Source organism: Equus przewalskii, chromosome 1 (genome assembly GCF_037783145.1).
Source record: "Equus przewalskii isolate Varuska chromosome 1, EquPr2, whole genome shotgun sequence".
In the NCBI taxonomy this organism is placed as follows: Eukaryota; Metazoa; Chordata; class Mammalia; order Perissodactyla; family Equidae; genus Equus; species Equus przewalskii.
The window spans coordinates 35,928,362-35,950,485 of record NC_091831.1 but is presented as its reverse complement, the minus strand read 5'-3'; the positions used below and the strand labels follow the sequence as shown (position 1 = coordinate 35,950,485).

The window sequence follows — 22,124 nt, the reverse complement described above, 5'->3', positions numbered from 1 at the left end:
AATTATCAAGGCTATTGTTATTGAGCCACAGTATGCGTGCTTGGAGAGAAATAAAGAATATATCTGCTGCTTTTTTCCCCCTTACTAATACACATAAATGAGATGGGAAAAATTTGAAGGAGAGATGTTTTGATAAAATGATCAAGGTAAGTTCCATATTTTCTGTTTGTTGTAAAGAACCTCTCCTAGTATTAAAAAGGAAATACAATTGAAGTGACTTTTTTCAAGATAATTGCACCTTTCCTTAAGACAGAAAATCTAATACTTGCCAAAGTAAGAACCTTAAAACAAAGCCATAACTTCCACAAAGAAAATAGTATTACTGTTTAGTGGTACTAAAAATGTGATGAAAAAAGTTCTAAGTCCTTTAGAACTTACAGAAATTTTTGCCCAGGTGGTTTACTTTACACATCAACTTAGCTGTAAGCACCTACAGATGCAAAAAGAGAAAGGGTAGAGGAACAAAAGCTGCTTTGTTCAGTTGGTCTCTTTTACCTGACACCAAGTCCTTCCCAGCAAAGGAGGAGTTTTACACCTAAATATATTCTTTTTTTTTTTTTTTTAAAGATTTTATTTTTTTCCTTTTTCTCCCCAAAGCCCCCCAGTACATAGTTGTATATTCTTCATTGTGGGTCCTTCTGGTTGTGGCATGTGGGACGCTGCCTCAGCGTGGTTTGATGAGCAGTGCCATGTCCGCGCCCAGGATTTGAACCAACGAAACACTGGGCCGCCTGCAGTGGAGCGCGCGAACTTAACCACTCGGCCATGGGGCCAGCCCCCTAAATATATTCTTTTTCCTGCTGTCACTTCTTTGATCTGACACAATTTAAGGAATACATTTTTTAAAGTCATTTTGTGAGCCTACACTTTCATCTTTTTATTAATGGTACCAAGGGAAGATTCTTTGCCTCCAGAAGAGTTCCTGGACCACTCTGAACATTAAGCCAATCTTTTCTAGTTTTTTTTTTTTTAAACTTTATCAATTCCTGGAACTTGTTCTATCCACATCCTGATCCAGTATGAGCTCATTTAGTTGGAACCAGTGTATAGTCTATGTCGTTCTTTTAAAGAGACAACCCGTAAAACTACTCCTCCCTTCGTGGATCTGTTTTCTTACTCTGTGTGTCATCAACATATATGCCATTTTCTTTCATGATAAATTCTAAATCTGGGCTTCTCAAAATAGGATGCTACTTGAGGGGACTAAGCAGCCATTAGCCGTGGCTATTACTCATTTGACTACTCTTATATTCTATCACTTTGTAGAGAAATCCGTTAGAAATGATTTGCAGCTTTTTATTGATTTTGTTTTTCCTTCAGCCTTCAACTCCATGGACAGGAATTGGTTATAACATAAATTGCATTGCATTAAGGCCCTTGCATGCCCTTAGATCAGGGATTCTTACCTGGGACCTATGGGTTGGTTTTAGGAGGTTCATGCAAAATTTTGTTGGTATGTGCATTTTTCTGAGAAGAGGGTCCAGTGTTTTCAGCACATCCTCAAAGGCAGCATATATGACCTAACAACAGCTACCTACCCACGGCTGCTCTAGCAAAACTGAAAGCTGTCCAGATTAAGCTAGATCACCAACAACTGTCCGTTTCAGGTATTTCTTCATTTAGTCAAATATTTGAGCACCTGCTCTCGGCACTGTTTGAAGTGCTGGGGATGTGGTGGTGAACAAGGTAGACAAGATCCCTGTCCTCATAATCTCATTTTGTTGGGGAGAAATCCACAACAGTGGTTATTTCAAATTAGCTTTAGATAGAATTTCAAATAGATTTAGATCTTGTGAGAAAAAGGAAAACAGATTAATGTGTTAGTGACGGGGGGTGAGTGGACCACTTCAGATTGGGTATCGGGAAAAACCTCTTTAAGGAGGTGACATTCAAGTAGATACCCGAATGGAATTGGGAGATAGGGTGAAGTAACATTCCTGGCAGAGGAAAGACCAAGTGCAAAGTCCTAGGGTGCTGTCAAGGAAGGGAAAGGATGTGTATGGCTGTGATGTAGTGAGCAAGGGAAAAGAGGTGCAAATGAAATGGGGAAGATTATCAGAGCCAAATTGTGTAGGGCCTTAAGAGCCTTGTTAAGGAGTTTGGGATATTAAGTATGATGGGAAAACCTTTCAAGGGTTTTAAGCAGGTTAGTATTATGCTCTGAATTACTTTTTTTATTTGTCTTGCTGAGGAGGATCAGCGCTGAGCTAGCATCTGTGCCAGTCTTCCTCTATTTTGCATGTAGGTCACCACCATAGCATGGCTGTCAAGTGGTGTGTAAGTCTGTGCCTGGGAGCCGAACCTAGGCTGCGAAAGTAGAGCACATGGAACTTAACCACTACACCACGGGGTCAGCTCCCATATTACATTTTTAAATGATTATTCTAGCTGCTCTAAGAATAGATTAAAAAGGGACAAAATTAGATTCAGGAAGAACAGACAATTATTTTGGTAGTCTAGGCTACAGATGACTGATTACTATTAATTACTGATGGTGTGGTTCACTGTATTTCACAGTGGCTTCTTCATGTGGACTCAGAAGTTTCTGTTTTCAATATTAGAAATAGTTGAGTTTATCCTGAGCAACTAGTTTGTTTTTATCTCAAGAATACTACCCACAACTAAAATATACAACTATGTACTGGGGGGATTTGGGGAGGAAAAAAAGCGGAAAAAGAAAAAGAACACTGTGAGTTATCTAACTAATTATATTTTCTTTATTTTGGAGCTAGAAAACTCAGCTGTATAGAATAGCATCACATGCATTTTGTATACTAACCTCATCTCTCCTATCTTCACTTTCTCTTGGCCCTGGCTTTTCTTGGTTACTAGGTTGTATTTATCTTGTATATATTTTTGTAAGTTGCCTTAAAACCCCTTTGGAACAAGGCAGTGTGTAAATAAATTAAACATTTGTTAGGGGAATCCTAAAACTATCTGCAGCAATAAGCATTATGTATATATGGATTTTCATTTGTTTCTTCATTTACTCATTTGTTTATTCAACAAATGTTTGAGTGCCTACTGTAGCCAGCCACTGAGGAAACATAATTGAACAGTAGGTGATAAAATAAGAGCTAGACAATTTGAGAGATGAGTTAGTTGGTATCAGTGAAGATAAAGTTGAAGAGAAAGACTGTTAGATTCGGAAAGATATCTTGGCTGAAGGATAGAAATTAAGGAGTGTAAAAAGAAAGCCACTGAAGTATCTGAATGGTGTGTTGACAAGGACCCTACTGTGTAGTAGGAAACAGGGTGGAGTCGTGCTTCTCTTCATAACTACTGTATGACTTTTGGAAACTGTTTCCTGAACTATTTCAACTATATATTTTAATGGTTTAATGAAATCTGTGAGGAAAAGTGTTGTACAGTTTACTTCTAAGAGAGATTTTCATGGCATGCTTTAGTCTTCATTGCTAAAATTGGTGACTTATGTGACACTTGCATTGCACAGAAGGCATTAATTGACTGAGCCAGCAGTTACCATCTCTCTGTACTTATGCTGCTTCATCAGAGTGACGGCAAGGCTGGTGTGCCAGGTCTGCATCATGGTAAAGTACGAGGAGTACAGTTCCTCCCAAGAGTATTGCTTGATAAAGGAACTACCCTGGGTGCCCATCTCCTTGTTCTCATTACTCCCCTCACCTACTTACTTCCACCCTTTTCTACATAGTCTGATAATCCCTCTTGCCATATCCCCAAATGGTTATAGAGTTTAGGAAAGAAGTTCGGATGTACTTCACCATAGAAAGATAGGAGAACCTTGATAAACGCACGCTTGTGTTTGACTCAAAATGAACAACTTTGGATCCTACCTAAAGGGACATGAACAAGACTTGGAAGTTATGAAGGAATTGTTTGGCCATAATTCTTCCCGGAGAGACTGGGCGTCTGCCAAGACTTTACTTTGAAATTTCTGTCTTCTGTTTCTAATCTTAAGGCATCATAACATACAATTCTTTTACCACTAGTCCAGTTTATTCTTTTATGATGAGGAAGAAGGCACTTTTAAATAACAATTATTTCCACTATAATTAAGCAAATCTTCTTTTGTTTGCATTATATTTGTTACTATATTGTATACACACTCTACTTGCTTAAACTTGCCCCAGTGACTACTTCACAGGAACTTTCTTTAGAAGTTTTAAAGTCTTTGACTTCTTAAAGTATTAATGGGATTTGCCAAAGTTGTAGTATCCGAATGCTTGACTAGATATGGTAGCAGGACAACAAGCTTGTTCACACAGCTCCTCCAGCAAGCATTTTTTCCTTAGACAATCCTAAATTCATTTGAAGTGCCAAAGAATTAAAGGAAGATGTATTTGGGTTTACTCCTGAAAATAACAAGACCAGACATCTCACAAAGTTTACCTTAAGGTCCAGATATTAGAAAAGTATGCTGCCCTTTGGGAGAGCTTAGATTATAAAGGATTAGTCTGAACCTAAATGACTTTTGCCTTTTTGTCCTTTTTTGTTCCACTGTCATAATTCTGGAAGTTTACAGTTTATATGCTTAACTACAAATTTGATTTGTGTTCATACCTTCAATTATATAAATTTTGAACTCATAGATTTTTGTGATTATTTTAAGAGTAAAAATTAGAGCTGTTTTGTAGTTTGGAAAATTACCCTCTAAAGTGGTTTTTTGAAAACTACAAAAAGAAATAAGCAAACAAACACCATAATAATTACAAAAATAATACATGCTGACTTTTTTTTAAATTTTCATTTTTAAATAATTATAGACTCATAAGAAGTTGCAAACTATAGTTCAGAGAGGTCCCATGTACACTTCACTCAGCTCTCACCCATGGTAACTATTCAGCTGTCTACAATTATCAAAATCAGGAAATTGATATTGCATGCTCACTGTTTAAAACAACAAGAAAAAAATCAAACATGTAGAAGTGTTTAAAGAGAAAGCTCTCATTTTTTTCCTCCTCTTCCATCTCTCAGAGTTATCACTGTGTTTTCTTGCAGACCTTTCATAATGTACATTTAAACATGTACACATGCACTCTCTTGTGTGTACACATGTAGAGTGCCTTGCTTTGGGGGAAGAAATGGATCATTTGTGCTATAATTATGTTTTTCATGCAATACCACATGATTTTATATTGGTAAATATGGATGCTTCATTCTTTTACATTTCTTCATAATGTTCTATAGTGTAAATGTACCATAATTTATTGAACAAGTCCTCTTTTGTTGGACATTATAGAGTCTCCAGTTTTTCTACCTATAAATAATGTTGCAGTTAATAATATCCTTATATATTGAACACTTGTGCAAGTATTTCTAAAGGCCTTTAGAAATGGAATTACTGGATACTGCCAAAATAACACTCAAGAAAAGTATAGCAATCAGAATTATTTTTAAGAGAAGTGCTTAACTTAGCAATATGACAATAAACAAAATTAACAAATTTATGGGAAAAAATTATTCATGTAAGTGTATATTTGGGCAAATATGGAATATTCCTTATTGATAATAGAAGCATTATCATACTGTGATTAATTTTGAGGTAAATCTTCAATGTGTTTACACAAGGCATACGTCTGTCCCCATAGACTGGGAATTATAAGCCAGTGCATAATGTAAAGAGAGGCAGTCCCAAATTTAAATGTTTTTAATCATCAATATCCCTTGCTGTTTTTTTCACTGAAAGGAATAGGTTAAAATTTTTCAACTAGTCTGTCAGCAATAAAGGATAGTGATATCTGGGCTTTGTAAATATTATACATCCGTTAAACTTCTTATTAGATATAAAATCAGTATTGGCTCTATTCAACAGGAAACTTTATCCTTTCTCTCAACATTAATTCACATTTTTGCCAAACTTCCTATTACTCATTTATAAGAAATATTTTTCTCTAATAATTGTTTTCTTTTATTGAATGGAAATGTTTCTCTTTTTTTCCTATTGTAGATATCTTTGAGTTGAGAGGATAGTTTATGAGAAGTTTAAATGCTTTGTCAGAAAAACAGCAATAATGCACTGTTTCACATACTCATGAGAATTATAACCAGAACCACCATATTCCCTAAGATCTTTTTGCTATATAAAACAAAATTCCCTAGACTGCCTATACTATATTTGCCATATCTTCTCTAGTCTCAGTCTACCTATTTCCAATCTCTTTTCTTTCTCCTTTGCATCCAGATTCCTTAAAAGAATGATTTGTAATTGATCATATCCTTATTTCTGCAGCTCTCATTCATTCCTCAGTCCACTACTCTCTGCTTTGCCACACTGCTCAAACAGTATTCACGTAGGTCACCAGGGAAGGCCAGTAGACATTTTTAGCCCTTCTGCTGCATTTGATAATGTTGATGACGGCCTCCTTAGAATTCTCTCTTCCTCAAAGGCTGTACTCTCTTATTGTTCTTTTTCTGTCTCTTTTGTGGCTTCCTTTTCCAACCCCCCTAACTGCTCATTTCCCTGAGCTTTTTGTCCTTAGACCACTGCTGTCTATACACTTTATCTGGATGAACTTATCCACTCTCATCATATCTCTGGCACAAATGCTGTATGTCTTACATACATATCCAGTTGCTAGGTAGACATTTCCACTGGGATGTGTCCCCCATATCGTATGTGGCTAAAACTATCAACATATTTTCTTCCCTCACTCTCAAATCAGATCTTCTTTCATGTTCTCTCTTTTGGTTGATGGCACCACTCTGCCATTTCCCACGTCCAGTCAATCATCATGTCTTAGGGATTTTCCCTTCTAAATATTTCTCAAACTCATCCTGTTCTTACCATCCTAACTACCTATCCATCCTCTTCTCTCTGTCCCAACTACCTCCTTGTCTGTCCCAGTGTATTTCAAGGTTATCTCCACAGTCTCCTAATTATGTTTCCTGCCTTTAGTTTTTTTCTCCTCAAATCCATTCTTCACAGAGCTGTTGGAGGTACCTATCTATCTAAGTGATGAATCTGACCAGGTGAGCTCCTTGGAGTAAAACTTTCCCGATGTTCCTAAACAAGGCATACATGTTCCTTTTTGGTCCAGCCCCCTCCCCTTCTCCAGGCTATCTTGTCCTACTCCCTTACTTATATTTCAGTTTAGCAATGCTAAAGTGCGTGACACTCCCCATAAGCACAACCGTTTCTCGGGTGTACTTCTCACCCCCCCCAAATCAAGACTGAATACCTTAATAATCATAACCTATGCATAACTCTGTTGGTATCGTTAGCATGTTAGTTCATAATTATGTTTGTATGAATATCTCTTCAATTACGTTTATGAACTCCTTGAATCCAAAGACTGAGTCATCGTCATCTTTTCATTGCTAGTGTCCGAGTGCTTGTCACATGCAAACTTGATCCCTTCATTTTACAGAAGAGGAAGTTGAGACCTAGAGTTTACAGCTTCCTTAAGTGATTAATTCAAAATGAAAGTAGCTTGATTTTTTTAAAAAACTGAGTTGGGAGGGAATTGAATAGGGCATAAACATAAATACACTATTGGTGTCATAAGAAACAGCATTTTTTTTTTAAAGATTGGCCCTGAACTAGCATCTGTTGGCAATCTTCCTCTTTTTCTCCCCAAAGCCCCCCAGTACATAGTTGTATATTCTAGTTGTAGGTCCTTCTAGTTGTTGCATATGGGACGCCACCTCAGGATGGCTTGATGAGCAGTGCCATGTCTGCGTCCAGGATCCCAGCCAGCGAAACCCTGGGCCCTGAAGCAGAGTGCGTGAACTTTAACCAGTCGGCCATGGAGCTGGCCTGAAACAGCACTTTTTATCTAAGTAAAATATAATCAAATAAGCAAATAATATCCGTAAAATATTTTTTAGGTAAGATATTAGAGGACCTTGATGTTTCCCAACCAAATGGTGCCAATTTCTAACGTTCTGAAGCACTGTAACCAAATATTAGATATTTAAAAATTATTCTGGAAAAAAATGTAAGTTGTGGTGTTTGTTGAGTATTTCCTTAAAATCATTGAATACTCTCTCAATTACCCCAGATTCTTACTAAGAATCAAATTCCTTTTAAAAAGTATTTAATTTATTTTCAACTAATCTGTAAATACTCAAAAAATGCTTCCAACTTTCTTACCTGTTTGTTATCCCTCTCCCCTTCTTTGGCATAATTATCAACAAACTTTACCTCCTCAACTGTGTTGAGGGCACTGAGCCAGCCGCTCTCTTATGTGTTACAAAGAAGAGACGCTATGGCTTGAGTTTTTTCTGGTGGCCTAATGCAAGATGTTTATGCAAAGTGTCAATGGAAACAATTATCTTAACAGGATGACACAGCCTGTTTTGCTTAGAAATGTCCTAATTTCCTGTTTAGGTTATCCAGAGGTCAGGTAGGGATTTCTTTTTGCACCCTGATAGTACAGATTCTCATCATGCAAGCATTGTAGAACTCAGACCACAATCCCTTTAATTCCACTGGCTGCATTTATCTTCCCAAGAAAATAAGTCCTTCCTCTGCTGTTTTTATTTACTTTCTCTTTTTGTAGTATATTGCTTTAACCTGTAGTGAAAGTGTGATGCCAGTAGCTCATTACCAGTAACTGTTTCTTAACTAAGCTGCATCTTAAAGTTTGTCTGTTGCCCATTTTGAAGTTCATCTGGAAACCTACATTAGTCAGAATGTCACAATGTTGTCACTGGTACCCTGTCCCAGAAATCTTTTACTAACTAAGTAGTCAGGCAAGCCTCAGGCCCCAAAGTAAGCCATGTCTACATGCTGTGTACTCCTACCTTAGTGAATCAGCTTCAGTGTAGTTTGATAACTGCCCCTTTTTTTCATATTTAACTATGCCTTGAGGCTGTGGAAAAAACAAATTTATCTGTTGAAACAGACTAAGAAGCAAGTGTTCTGACATGTTTATTGAGCAAATTATTATACCTGACAAAAGGTAATTACATATACAATCAGGTCTGGAAGTAACTGGATAATTAGGGGTTAATAAAGTGTCTAGCATAAGAGAATTGCCTTTTAGATTCTAGAAAAGTAAACTAAATACGTATCTTTTTAAGTTGTTTGAGTAAAGATGATAAAATCTATTATAAGATTTGTAAGAAAGAAATGAGTAAGGATGTCAGCCCTCTTAAGTACAAATACCAAGATATTGTAATATTCTTTGTCTTTAATAGAAATCACAAAGATCCTTGTTTTCTTTATTTCATCGGCTAAGTATGGTGATCTAGCTAACTCTGCATTCCTTTGGGAATCCAAGGCAAATGGTGAAGAGTCTGTATTTATATTCTAAGACATAAAACTGAGACCTTATCTCTAGAAAGCCAGACAAATGAGATATGCATCTGAAATTCGGTTCCCCACTCCACTAGAGATTTCTTACAAGAACTAGAGGTTCTGAGGTCTCTTTTTTTGTCACTGTCTGCTAAGGTATTACCATAGAAACTATCCCCTTTTCCTCCTAAGGCAGTTAGAATTTAATGGTCTTGGTTTGTTTCGTGTATCTCAATGGCCTGAGTTCCATTTTAAAGAAAAGAATGATAAGATGCCTCTCGGGGCTGAAATATTTAGTTTTAATTTTAGTTTAGCTTTGTTTTTTCAAAAGCCAAGAGTCAGTGTTTATAACTAATGGCAAATTATAAATATTATATATTGCCTACTAAAATTTTAGAGTAAAACATATGACTAATTTTATTGACTACTAAATTAATCCAGCTATTAGATTCTCCAAGTTTTCATTTGCCGTATTTTAAATTACAGCTTTGAGGAGGAGGGGAGAGGAATACTTACTTAGATTCTTACAAATTTTTAAAAAGTGGTTATCCCCTCCCCTTTTTGTCTTCTTAACAATTGCATTATAAATGAAGAAACCTCAGTCTCATCTAGCTTCCTTCATTCAGGCAACTAATATATCATGGAGTACAAACACATAGGCATACAATTTTTCATTGGCTAATCCATATTGTCTTCTTTTGTTGTTTAAGTTCCTCCAAAGTCAATTTGTACAAGCAGATCTTATTTCTTCATAGCTTCGATGAAGCAAAATGACTCATCAGAGAGAACTGAAAGTCTAGAGAACACCTCTCATCATGAGTTTCAAAGTTTGATTTCCTTAGTATTGGAAGTCTGAGCTTCATTGGTGAAGTCATTACATAACTACCTGTTATATAAGTGTGGCAGGTGATGTAATGAATCTGGACAGAAAATTAAATGTATGACCTAGGAATGTTTATTTAACATGTTTGATGGTGGCATCACCAGTTTACAAAAGGTAATCTCAGTAGCAGAACTTTGGCTGTGAAACATTTTAGTGCATTCTATACACAAATTAAATCAGTCAATAAATAGACTAGTCTGGCTTTCAGAGTAATTATAAGCCGTTACTAAAAATTCAGAGATGTCTTAATTATTAATAGTTTGCATGTAAAGTAAATGATAACATGGCCATCTTATTAGTATATAAGATGTGGGTTCAGTGTAAACTTATAAAATTCTGTGTCAAAAGAAACACATTCAGTTCATCTCAACATACATTAGCTTGGTGTGTAATATATACCAGGTACTGGGCCGAATGTGGAGATAGAAATATAAGCAAAACAAGTCACCAGGTTTGAGACACTTACAAAGTACATTATTAGGAGGAAGTAAAGGCACTTGAACTATTGGGATATTGGAAAAAGACAGGGCTGAGATAGCCATGAATCACCCAAACTACAAAAGGAATTATTGATATTTGATTCTTTAGTGGATAGACACGTTAACCCATCATATCAGTATACTGTGGAAAATACTGTGGTAGAGATATGTGGAGGGTGCCGCGAGGATGCGAAAGAGGAACAGCTAACCAGAGAGAGGTAAATTGAGACTTAAATTTTGTGGAATAAGTAAGAGTTCTGGGTGAAGAAGGAGAGGAAGGGGACTCCACACAGAGGAGAAGACAATGAGCAGTGTCCTGGGGGTCATCATGGTTTATGAGGCAACTTAGGAGTTCCTCGTTTAGGAGCTTAAATGACAAGGCAGGAGAGGAAGCCAAAAGGTTGACTGGATCAGGTGCAAGATAGTTTTGCATGTCATGTTAAGGAACTTGAACTTTTATCTTGTAGGAGTTGGGAAGACTTTGACAGTTTTAAGCAAGTGAATGGTGTGATCACATTTGTATTTTAGCTGGATGTGGCAGCAGTGTGGAGGTTGGTGTATCTAGGGGATTAAAAGGCAGAGGCGGAGGGGATAGCAAGACCAAAGGCTCCAGGGTAGAGATTATGATATCTACACTAGGACAGTAGTAGTAGTAGTATGGATGGAAAGTAGGAAGCAAGTGGATTCCAAAAATATTGAGGAGATTAAATTGACACACTTTGGCAATAAGTTAGCTGCGGGAGTTGTGTAAGAGAGGAGTCAAAGCAGACTGAATCCAGATTTCTGGTTTGGGTAATTAGATAAGTGCCTACCACTCAGTGTGTGACCCGCCTTACAGTATCAGGAAGCTGAACTAGATACTCTCGTGACTAAAGGAAAACAAGCCACGTGTGTATGTAAAGGTATTATAAAAGCCAAAATCGTACTCAACTTTTTAAGGTAAATCTGTTTGAGGAAACTATCACAAATGTTCTTTCCTGTTTTGGATAATTATAGGGTTTTTTGTTTTTCAGAAATAGAGGATAAAAAAACTTGCTAATTACTAATATCTTTCTGCATTCATAAAGAACTTTTAGGAAGCTTTAGTTAAATATCTACTGTTATTTGGACTTAAATACATAATATAAATATTTTAAACCCCAATTGCCAAAAGAATTATTTTAAAACTCAACTATTTAAGGTGCTAATATTATTATTTTTTTTTGCTGAAGAAGATTAGCCCTGAGCTGTCATCTGTTGTAAATCTTCCTCTTTTATTGCTTGCTGAAGATTAGCCCTGAGCTAACATCTGTGCCAATCTTCCTACACTTTATATGTGGGTCACCACCACCTCATAGCTAATGAGTGGTATATGTCTGCACCCAGCATCCAAACTTATGAACGTGGGCTGCCAAAGTGGAATATGCCCACCTTAACCACTACACCACAGGGCCAGCCCTGCCAATATTCTTATATTACTAAATGGAGAGTCAAAAACTCCTCTTAAAAGTTATGTAACAAATTCTACTCCCAGGTATACACCTAAGAGAAATAAAAAATACGTCCACATGACTATTCATAGCAGTATGATAGCCAAAAAATGGAAATAACCCAATTATCCATTAACTGATGAATAAACAAATGGGGTGTATTTCATACAATGGAATATTATTTGGCATCAAAAAGGAATGAAGTACTGATATGTGCTGCACTATGGATGAACCTTGAAATCATGCTAAGTGAAAGCAGCCAGTCACAAAAGACCACATATTTTGTGACTTCTATTTGGAGAGTGACTGCTGATGGGTACGGGGATTCTTTTAGATGATAAAAATGTTCTAAAATTGATTGAGATATTTGTACAACTCTGTGAATATACTCAAAACCATTGATTTGCACACTTTAAATGGATGAATTGTATGTGAAATGTATCTCAAAACTATTTTAAAAAATTTTTAAGGTGATATAACAAGAAACAGAATTTTAATTATATTAAAGTTATAAAAGCAAAAATAGGGATAAATTGTGATAGCTACCAAAAATAGGAAGGCAGTATAAGTAAGGTAAACCCTCCTATGTGATAGCCATAAGATGATAAATCGAAAATTAGAAAAATAAGCATATTTAGAGACATTGAGGTAATCACCATAATTAAAAACAGGAGTTAAATGTGTTTGCTTCTGAGAATGGGAAGGATAGGCAGTAGACTGTTGGTTTTCATGAACTGCCCCATTTGATTATTAACCATGCATTACTTGATAAAATTAACTTTAATGAAGAAATAAACCACATAAAATCATACATATGTGTGTATCTGTATGCCCTTCAAGCCATCGTAGTGACCAAAAATATGAAAGATAAAGTAAATACGGATGTGTATAAATCTGATTATGTAAATTCCACTTTTTCCCTCTTTTTCCAAATTCCAAACCCACCTAGTACTTATCTAGGACTACTGCATAGCTTACCATCAAAAATACTTTAAGAACAGGGCCAGCCCAGTGGCACAGCAGTTAAGTTTGTGCATTCTGCTTTGGTGGCCCGGGGTTCGCTGGTTCAGATCCCAGGTACAGACCTATGCATCGCTTGGCAAGCCATGCTGTGGGAGGTGTCCCACATGTAAAGTAGAGGAAGATGGGCACAGATGTTAGCTCGGGGCCAATCTTCTTTAGCAAAAAGAGGAAAATTGGCAGCAGATGTTAGCTCAGGGCTAATCTTCCTCAAGAAAAACAAACCTTTAAGAACAGTCTACAGTCTACTCCTGCTGTATGCAGTTCACCTGAGGGAAGTGCCTTGAAGGGACCAGTGCCTTTAAACAACCTCTGCAGCACAATGTACTCAGAGCTCTTTCCTGGTCCTGCGTAGGTGGGAGTGGGAAGGCTGGCTGAGGGCAGGTGTGGGTTGGGAGTCGGTGCATCAGGAGAGCACAAGGCAGCATGAGGGCAATTAACACCTGAGGGCAAAAGTGAGGCGGATGGAGGCACAATCCTATTATTTTAGTTTTTGCCCAAGCTCTTTCTAGCTGCTACTTAAAATTCTCTTCTGTGCTGCCATATGGAGTTTTCCAAATGTAGTGTTTTCAGATAGCTGGAAAGGGGGTAAAACCAAGAGCTTTAAAAATCATATGGAGCTCATCATTTGATTTCAACATCTATTTAGAAAAAAAGACTTATATTTTCCCCCATTGTGGCTAATTTAGTCAGACCCATTTTTCTTGAACCCCCAGTAATTACTCATATTTCTTCCTTAAAGCTGTATTATGGTTTAGGATTTTTGTTGTTTAAATCTTTGAAGTACTGGGAACCCTTGCCTTGGCTTTGTTTTTTGGAGGCGAAGGAAAAATGATCTCCTGGTTTACTTTTGGAATCTGCAAAGCAACTCTGAGGTCCCAGGTGGATTTGGTATTTGGAAAAGGGAACTTGGGGGACTGAGGTTGACCCTGAGCCCCCAGGTCACTGTTCACATTTACAAAAGCAAAAGCAAACCTGGTATCCCCAATTGCTTTTCTCTTGAGGTTGGCTTAACTTTATTTATCTTCTGTCTTGGGTCACTGCCCCTGAGGTGCTTCAAAAGCCAAACCCAAAAGACCCAAAACAAAGAAAGCTAAACCAGATTCGAGGAAGAAATGACCTGGCACTCTGGGTTCACTTTTACAAAGGCAAAAAGTCACTTCAAGAGTTCCACAGAATGGTTTTAAGTCAGCCTAGATTCATTGTGTCATTTGCACAAAGTGATCTCAACAGGTCTGAGACCCCGAGTTTCTTGGGTGTAGATCCTGAGTGAGACTTAGGATGGGAAACTGTCAGCAAGCTAAATTCGATGACACAAGCGAGTTCTTCAGTGATTCTGAAGTAATTCAACTATTTTGAGCATATAAATGGGACCACCCATGGAATGATTTCTTTCCTTAAGCTGAATCTTTTTGTTGCTGGACACACATGGGGAACACTGAGGAAGTGAAACTTATAACTCACTTATAAATATTGGCATAAATCCACTCTATGTTATCAGATTAGTTATGAAGGGTATTTTTGAATCCTTGGTGAAAAAAATAGTTAGGATACTAATTTTAGGTAATCTTATAAATCATGATGAGATAGAACTGAGGCACATTATTTTGCTATTCATTTTTATATGATCCATACTTTGCTTACTTCCCAAAAGGATTTAAGGTGGAATTACTTTACTTGACTATTGGAAGAAACCATTTATAGAACTTAATACCAATTTTCATTATAATATGCCTGACTTTATCCTTTAATAAGTAATTGTAAAATTGCTTTTGGATAATCTAGGGGAGATTTTTGTTTTTGTTCATGTTTGATCTGCATCTTTGCATTTCAGGTATATGTGTTAACTAATAAATTCTCCTGTTGAGACCATGTCTTACTGTTTATTTACAAGACTGAGAGAGATTTTGTGTGATTAATAACAAATGCATTTTTTTGTGTACTGCCACCTGAAGAAAGCAAAACTTGAGATAGAGAAGTGAGGTTTTCCATATTTTAGGTTTTAACATGAAGGACATAGTGTCTCCTGTGAAATTTGACCAAATGTGAGAGGCAGACCTCAAGGCACTGACACTTTGTGTGGAGTGAAGGTGTCAGTGGTTGTACCTGGAGCACTCCAGTTTCCTCATCCCTTCCTGTCACACTCTGCCTCCAGAGCAGTCATGTTCTTTTTAAACCATCCCAAAGACCAGGGATTGTGCTGCTTGGTCAAAACAGGCATGGATAGCAGCCTAGAGAAGTGAGCTCAGTCCATTAATCTGGCCTGGCGTTGTGTTAGGTAGGACCCAGGAATAACATCCTAGTTTTTTGTTATATCTTCACTTCAAAAGAACTGTACTTTAAAAAGTGAGGGAGGACCTTATAATTGTTATGGATGAGGGACATTGGTAGACCATTCAGAAATATTAGTGCTTCTTTCTCTAGGAAGATCATTTAACTCAATTAACAGTAGACCCAATGCTTTTTCATGAGGGAATCTATCCTCTTTACCAGTGCCCCAGTGAAAGCCTGGGAGAGGTGGAGGGAAGTCAGTTGACTGCATTCGCTTGCCCTAGTTTGCCTGCAGGCCAACATTGGCCTTTTTCAGAGAGCTGTCATCATAAGCCGAAGTGGTCTGTCGGGTGCTCATGTTTTGTACTCATGTAGCCTAAGAAGGAAGCTCCTGAGGAAACTTGGAATAATGGTCTGGCATCATCAGCCGGTTATTTCTTGAATATCTACTGAGTTGTTACACTTTGCTGGACACACTTTATGTGTTTGCCTGCCTAGCTCTGTGAAGTTTGTTTCTATTTACTTATTAAATACAGTATTATGCATTTGAAAACCTTTACACACACGGAAATGAGAAATCAGAATATGAGAACAGTATGCTTGCTGGCCCCATCTTTCTTCTCCACCCACATCCGTGTGTCCTTTGGGGCATAGGCTCTGAAATGGTGCTCAAGTCTACAGCCTCTGGATTCATAGTCTGAGACTAATGAGCAAGCAGTCACTAGCTCCTTCTTAAGTCAGTAGTTTCTATCTTAATCTTAAATTGAGAGTAGCTTCCTCATGTATTATTGTAGTTCACATTACTGGGAGGCCGGCCCCATGTCTGAGGGTTAAGTTCACACGCTGTGCTTCGGCAGCCCAGGGTTTCTCCAGTTTGGATCCTGGGCGCAGACATGGCACCACTCACCAAGCCATGCTGAGGCGGCGCCCCACATGCCACAACCAGAGGCACTCACAATTAGAATGTACAACTATGTACTGGGGGGCTTTGGGGAGAAGAAGAAAGAAAAAAGAAGATTGGCAACAGATGTTAGCTCAGATGCCAATCTTTAAATTACTAGGATTTTGTGTGAATAGTATTTTTTCTTTATAATTTCTTCACATCAAAATGTTACTTGTTTCCTTGTTAACTGTCTGCCTCCCCACTTTCCCCACTTAAAATGTAAACTCCTTGAGGACAGGGATTTTGTCTCGTCAGTACTGTGTCTGGTGCCCAGCCCAGGAGCTAGTGCGTTATAGGTAGGCAGTCAATATTTGTGGAATGAATAAGTGAGGATCTAGATCCGTGGCCTTTTATCTACATCGGCAGTGCATTCCTTAACCATGAATGTGCAAATTTATGCAGATTCCCATAGAGATCGACAAATTAACTATGCACAGTATGTATTTCTATAAAATATCAGTGTAAATTCGAAAACATGTACCTTAGATTTGTGTACATGTGAGTAGGTAGGTTAAATTTTCTGATTCCTATCATTTGTAGTGATAAGAGATTTGCATATATGAGGGTCTCACCATATGTGAAAATTGTAAGCATGATATTTCTTTATCAAGGAAAGTCTGTTTTTGTGCTGTAGAAGAACCAGTTCTGTATTCACAGTTGGAGTTGGTGTAGGTTTTAAATTCATTAAGTGGGCTCCTCCTTTCCCACTTGGGGGTAAGTCAGTCCAAGAGAAAAAGAGATTTATTTTAAGGCCTCTTCCTCTTCCAAATCCCAAAGGTCACGTTGCTAATGCCTTTGGAAAGGAAGGAGATTACAGCCAGTGTATTAAGTGGTTACTTTCTGCTGACTGTGCGCATGCCCACACGTGCTTGTGCAAGTACACACACTTACCTGAAAGGGGAATCTTTCAAAATGAGGCTTTTGTTAACAATTGCGTGAAAAGTATTCATTATTGAAACTTATTTTAATATATAAATATGTAAACCTTATTGCCAACTCTAGAGTTAATACATGTCTATTGTGGAATATTATTGAAAATAAGACAATAAGAGTTACCCATGATCCCACCCCACAAATAACAACCATTCTTAACATTTTTCTCAAGTTTTCTTCCAGTCTTTCTTGATGGGTTTTTATCTAATTTTAGTAGCAACATTTATCATAAGCATCTTCCCAACCTGTTTGAAATCCTGTGTAAACATCAATTTTAATAAGCACGTGATATTCGTCTTGTAGACAGATATACTTCACTACTTAACCATTCTCTTAATATTGAGATTTAGGCTGTTTTCAGCTGTGTTTTTTCCTTCAGTTTTTTGATAACACAAATAACATTTTTGAGATTAATATCTTTGTTCATAAATTTTTGTCTACCTTTGTTATTGTTTCCGGAAGTTAGATTCCTAGAAGAAGGATTACTGAGTCAAGGGCCATTTTTATAAGGTTCTTAAACACATATCACAAGATCACATTCCAGAGAAGTTATACCAATTTACACTTTCACCATCAGAGTGCATGACAGTAACTTTTCCTCCTTGTGAAAGAAGGGGAAAAGTACTTGTTTCCATGCAACAGTCAAAAATTATGCAGAACTTTAAATTCCCTTTCTTTTTCAGACAGTATATTCTTTTAATATCGTCTCAGTGTAGTTTCTGTACTACTGTTTTAAGTTTTGGTATGGCCTAGAATGTTGTCTGAAAGAAAATAGAGTGACTTTATTAATTTGGTAATTAATATTTTCATTATAGAATTTGCCTCCTTTTACAAGGAAGTCTCTATTAATAGCTATATATTGGATGGGAAATGAGTCAAACGAGTCCAGTACCTTGCTAAGGAAGAGCTAGTTTCTTGTAACCTTTCTTTAGGTTTTAATCACCCCAGAAGTTTATCCGTCTCAGACTCAGTGGGTTGGCTCACACATCCTGTGAGTAAATACAAATGCTTCCTTCATTTGAAAGCAAACCCAATACACTCCTTACTTACAAAGTGAACTAAAACAGAAAGAAAGAATAATATAAAAACTGAAGGAAGGTAGCAAGTAAAGCATTTAGCTTTCTGAAACAATTCAGATGGGGATAGGAAGTTGGGTTTAAATGGCTTAAAGGGGATTAGGGTTTTAAAGTTGGATAAGGAGTTTGGTGCTTTGGTTTAGGCATGGCATTGCTTTTAAAAGATTACTTCCATATTTGACAACACTTCTAACTGGAGATTATAAAGCAAATAGTCAATTTTAAAACGCTACGGAAAATAAGAGGGTTTCTTTTTTGTTGTGTTTGTTTATACAAAATGATCGCCTAGAGTTAACAGGCTGAGTCCTGAAGCCCTCATTTCATAAAACTATCGAGGATCCATCACCAGGGAGAATCCAGCAGGGGCTGTTGAATGCACTTAATTGAGATTATCTGAGCTTTTGTTTTAGATGACTTTGGGAAAAGTCTAGGTGCAAACGGCTTCTGTCAAAGGTAAACATACTTAACCTCTAAGAAAAAAAAACCTTAAATTTAAGTTCTTGAAAATTCTTCAATTAGTATCACCAATGCTTATTAATTAAGTTTGAGTAGGAACTGAATAAGTGTAAAGATTAAGTCTCTATCCATCAGTGCCGTGTTAATATGTTAACAGTGTTTTCATTATTTTACAATTATTTGAAAATGCAGTTGAGTACTTTATTGGAAAAGCAACCCCTGACAATTTTAGTAATTTCAAAAGTAAAAAGATAGTGTATTCTATATTGGTTATAAAGTATAGTTAATGAGGTTTTAAAAAATGAATTTCCTTATTCTGTTCCATCTAAGAAGCAGGTCATATTAAAATGGATCAAGAATGGCATATGCTTGATGTATTAGCTGTGGGCAAGTAGTCAAAAGTTGGTTTAACATTTTTCCCCATCTTCCTCAGCTCCTTGACCTGTTTATGGTTTGGGATTGGTCTACTTATCTAGCTGATTATGGACAGCCAGCTTCTAAGTACCTTCGGGTGAATCCAAACACAGCCCTTACTCTTTTGGAGAAGTGAGTATCTTCTGAAAACTTTTTTGAGTAACATTTTAGCATTTTGTGATTCAGTGATGATTGAAGAACTAGAAATCTTCATCAAAAGAGAAGTGTCTAGAAAGAACTTAACTCAGTCCATTTTAATGGCCAAAGCACAAGCCTCTTTCTTTCTTGCCTTTCAATGTTAGTATAGTTTTATAGCAGATTGCTGTTTATGTTGACAGGAACAAAACAGTTTTCCTATTATATCCTCAATAGCGGGCTTAATTGGCGTTAGAAATAACACTTATTGGAGATAAGTGAGAATCAGAACTATTTTTTTAAAATACTATAATAACGGGAAGGAAGGTATCTTGTAAAAGGTCGCTATGAATTGGAATGTTTGCTACCAGTGCCATCTAAATCCTCCCATTATGGACTTGGATTCTTTGCAAGTAGAGAAATATGTAATTTGTAAAAATAATATAATAAAAACTGAAGTAACATGACATTTACAGGTGCATCTTGTCCAATTAAAAATAACACAAGTTTAGGTGTTACTTTCCCCTCTTATGTGGCAGATTTTCTTTTCACTCAATCATGTTTCATTTTAAGTATCACTATTAAAATTTTCAATTTTTTAATTAAAAGTGTATGTTATTTTCCCACATTTCAAAATATCTGTGGTGTATTTGATTTGAGAGGACAAAAAGAACTGTTTAAAGTAAATGTAAGTTTATTTTCCAATGCCATGAAACACCACTGAGGCAAAAATGTTGGTGCTTTAAATTTTCTAATGTTATTTTCCTTTCACCTTGTCTCGCTATGAATGTGATTTGCAGAATCCATAGAGGGTATGTATTTTAGCATACTTTATGGAATGATGTTGGAAAATAGTATGATATTAGAAAATTTAACATACTTTAGATTTACATACTAATGCAAAAACACCACTTCATATAGAATGCGAAATAAACTGCAAATTTTTTGTGTGGTTGCTATCTCTGTAATTTTATTAGTACCTATTTTCTTTGAAGTATATTTTTCAATCATAGGATTAGTGTGAGATAATTCAGAGCATGCCAAGATATTTTACTTGTGACAGCATAGCTTTTAATTTCCTTTGACTAAGCTTCTCCATTCACATGTATTCCTAGGATGAAAGACACTAGCAAAAAGAACAATATATTTGCTCAGTTCAGGAAGAACGATCGAGACAAACAGAAGTTGATAGAGACAGTCGTGAAGCAGCTGAGAAGTTTGGTGAATGGTATGTCCCAGCACACATAGACTTCCTGTCACTTGCACTCGGTGACACGAAATCCATGACAACACTGATCTCTGACAGGCACTGGTCATACAGTAATTTGTTTGCAGAATTCAAAAATACAGTAGAGAAAAGACACTGATGAGAGCTTAAACAAAAAACAATAATAAATATCATTTGTATGGGTTTTTAAATAATTGAATATACTATTTTATATATGGAAAATGTGACATTAATTTTTTTCACTTTTAGAGAAAAAAGGCAAAACTGTAATACGTAAATCGGGTCAAAAATTGTATGTGAAACTGATTCTAAATACATTAGAAAAACTTATACCTCTACATTGAGTATGTTTTTTCTCTTCAGACTCGAGTGATTTTTCTGTGTTTTCATCAGTATCTGGTTTTAGAATGCAATCATGTTTGATATAGGAGTATTTCACTATCATTTTCCAGCTTTTAAATTTATTTTCACCTAAATATGATTTAAGTAGACTAAATTTTCTAATTCTGCTGATTCTGAGGGGGAAATAGACAAATCTTTAAAGGTCCCTGAAATCAAACTTGATTTAACTCAGTGAGAATATGAATTATTTCTTCTACTCTGGCAGTTTAATTCAATCATTCTGAAGATGAAGAAAAGGTGTTTGGATTCTCTAAAGATGCACTGTCATTTCCATTCCGCAGGGTTGATATTTCTAACTGTATTGTTTGTAGCTGACCACATTCTAGGATTTATTTGGTTTGGTTTGGTTTGGTTTGGTTCAAGTTAAAGAGAGGACAGGACTAAGTGGGGCTCACCACTTCAGGTGCAGCTTGTGCTCGGGGAGAGATGTTCCTACCCACAGAAGCTACCACGGGGGTCCAGTTACTTCCTTCAAGTGGAAGATCTCAGTACCGCATCCTCACTGTGGAAACAAGACAAACCAGATGAACTGGGGAAAACCTAAAACAAATGTACATTTTCCCTTGTGTAAATTACTGTGGTCCAGTAATTTCAATCTGATCCTTACTTTGTCTTCATTGTGCTTATGCTGAATACTCCTTTTGCATTTTCAAGATTTATGCCTGTAAGAAACTTAGACTTTGTAAAATGTGTAAAGAATTATATGTACATTTCTTGATTTTGTGATGAGATATTAAAAAGGTTGAGCAAGTTGTTGAAAACGCGTTGCTATTACATCTGTTCAGAGCCTCCTGATTTAAAACAACTGCTTCCTTCAGAAATGCGCTATTCCCTAGTTATCCGAGTGGGAATGTCACCAAAACAAAGAAAATAAGCATTTATTCTCTTGACCATCTCTTATCCTAAAGTATTTCACATTTTTAAAAATATTACATGGAAACTAATTCTTCAGGCACAGTAAAATCTGGAAGTTAGGAGAGGGAGCGTGAACAGCTAGCTCTCTGAAGACTGGAAGGTCCCTCGCGTCCTTACCCAGCGCTCCAGGGCGCTCGAGATGTCTCCCCGGCTTTGGCTGAGGCGGCCCCGGATTCAGAGAGACGCCGCCTTTGCCCTGCTTGGAGCAGAAACCACTGTAGGTCCTCCTGTGAGGGTCTTGAGGAGTTCACTCTACTCTTCTCAATAATACGAGCACCCT

At 36.8% G+C, this 22,124-nt stretch overlaps 1 protein-coding gene across 15 annotated transcripts in view; it reads left to right on the top strand.

The window, feature by feature from the left end:
- EXOC6 (exocyst complex component 6) overlaps positions 1–21,690 on the top strand; it is a 206,662-nt gene extending 184,972 nt beyond the window's left edge. For 10 of the 15 annotated variants that reach the window (XM_070609826.1, XM_070609809.1, XM_070609930.1 and 7 more), the window contains 3 exons: positions 19,184–19,296; positions 20,415–20,527; positions 21,333–21,690. In XM_070609826.1, coding sequence (XP_070465927.1) covers positions 19,184–19,296; positions 20,415–20,527; positions 21,333–21,457 — 351 coding nt within the window. In that variant the 3' untranslated portion in view covers positions 21,458–21,690. Of the gene's footprint in view, positions 1–19,183; positions 19,297–20,414; positions 20,858–21,332 lie in introns of those variants that run through there. The other 5 variants (XM_070609836.1, XM_070609847.1, XM_070609857.1 and 2 more) reach the window with 2 other exon arrangements.
- The last annotated feature ends 434 nt before the right edge of the window (positions 21,691–22,124 follow it).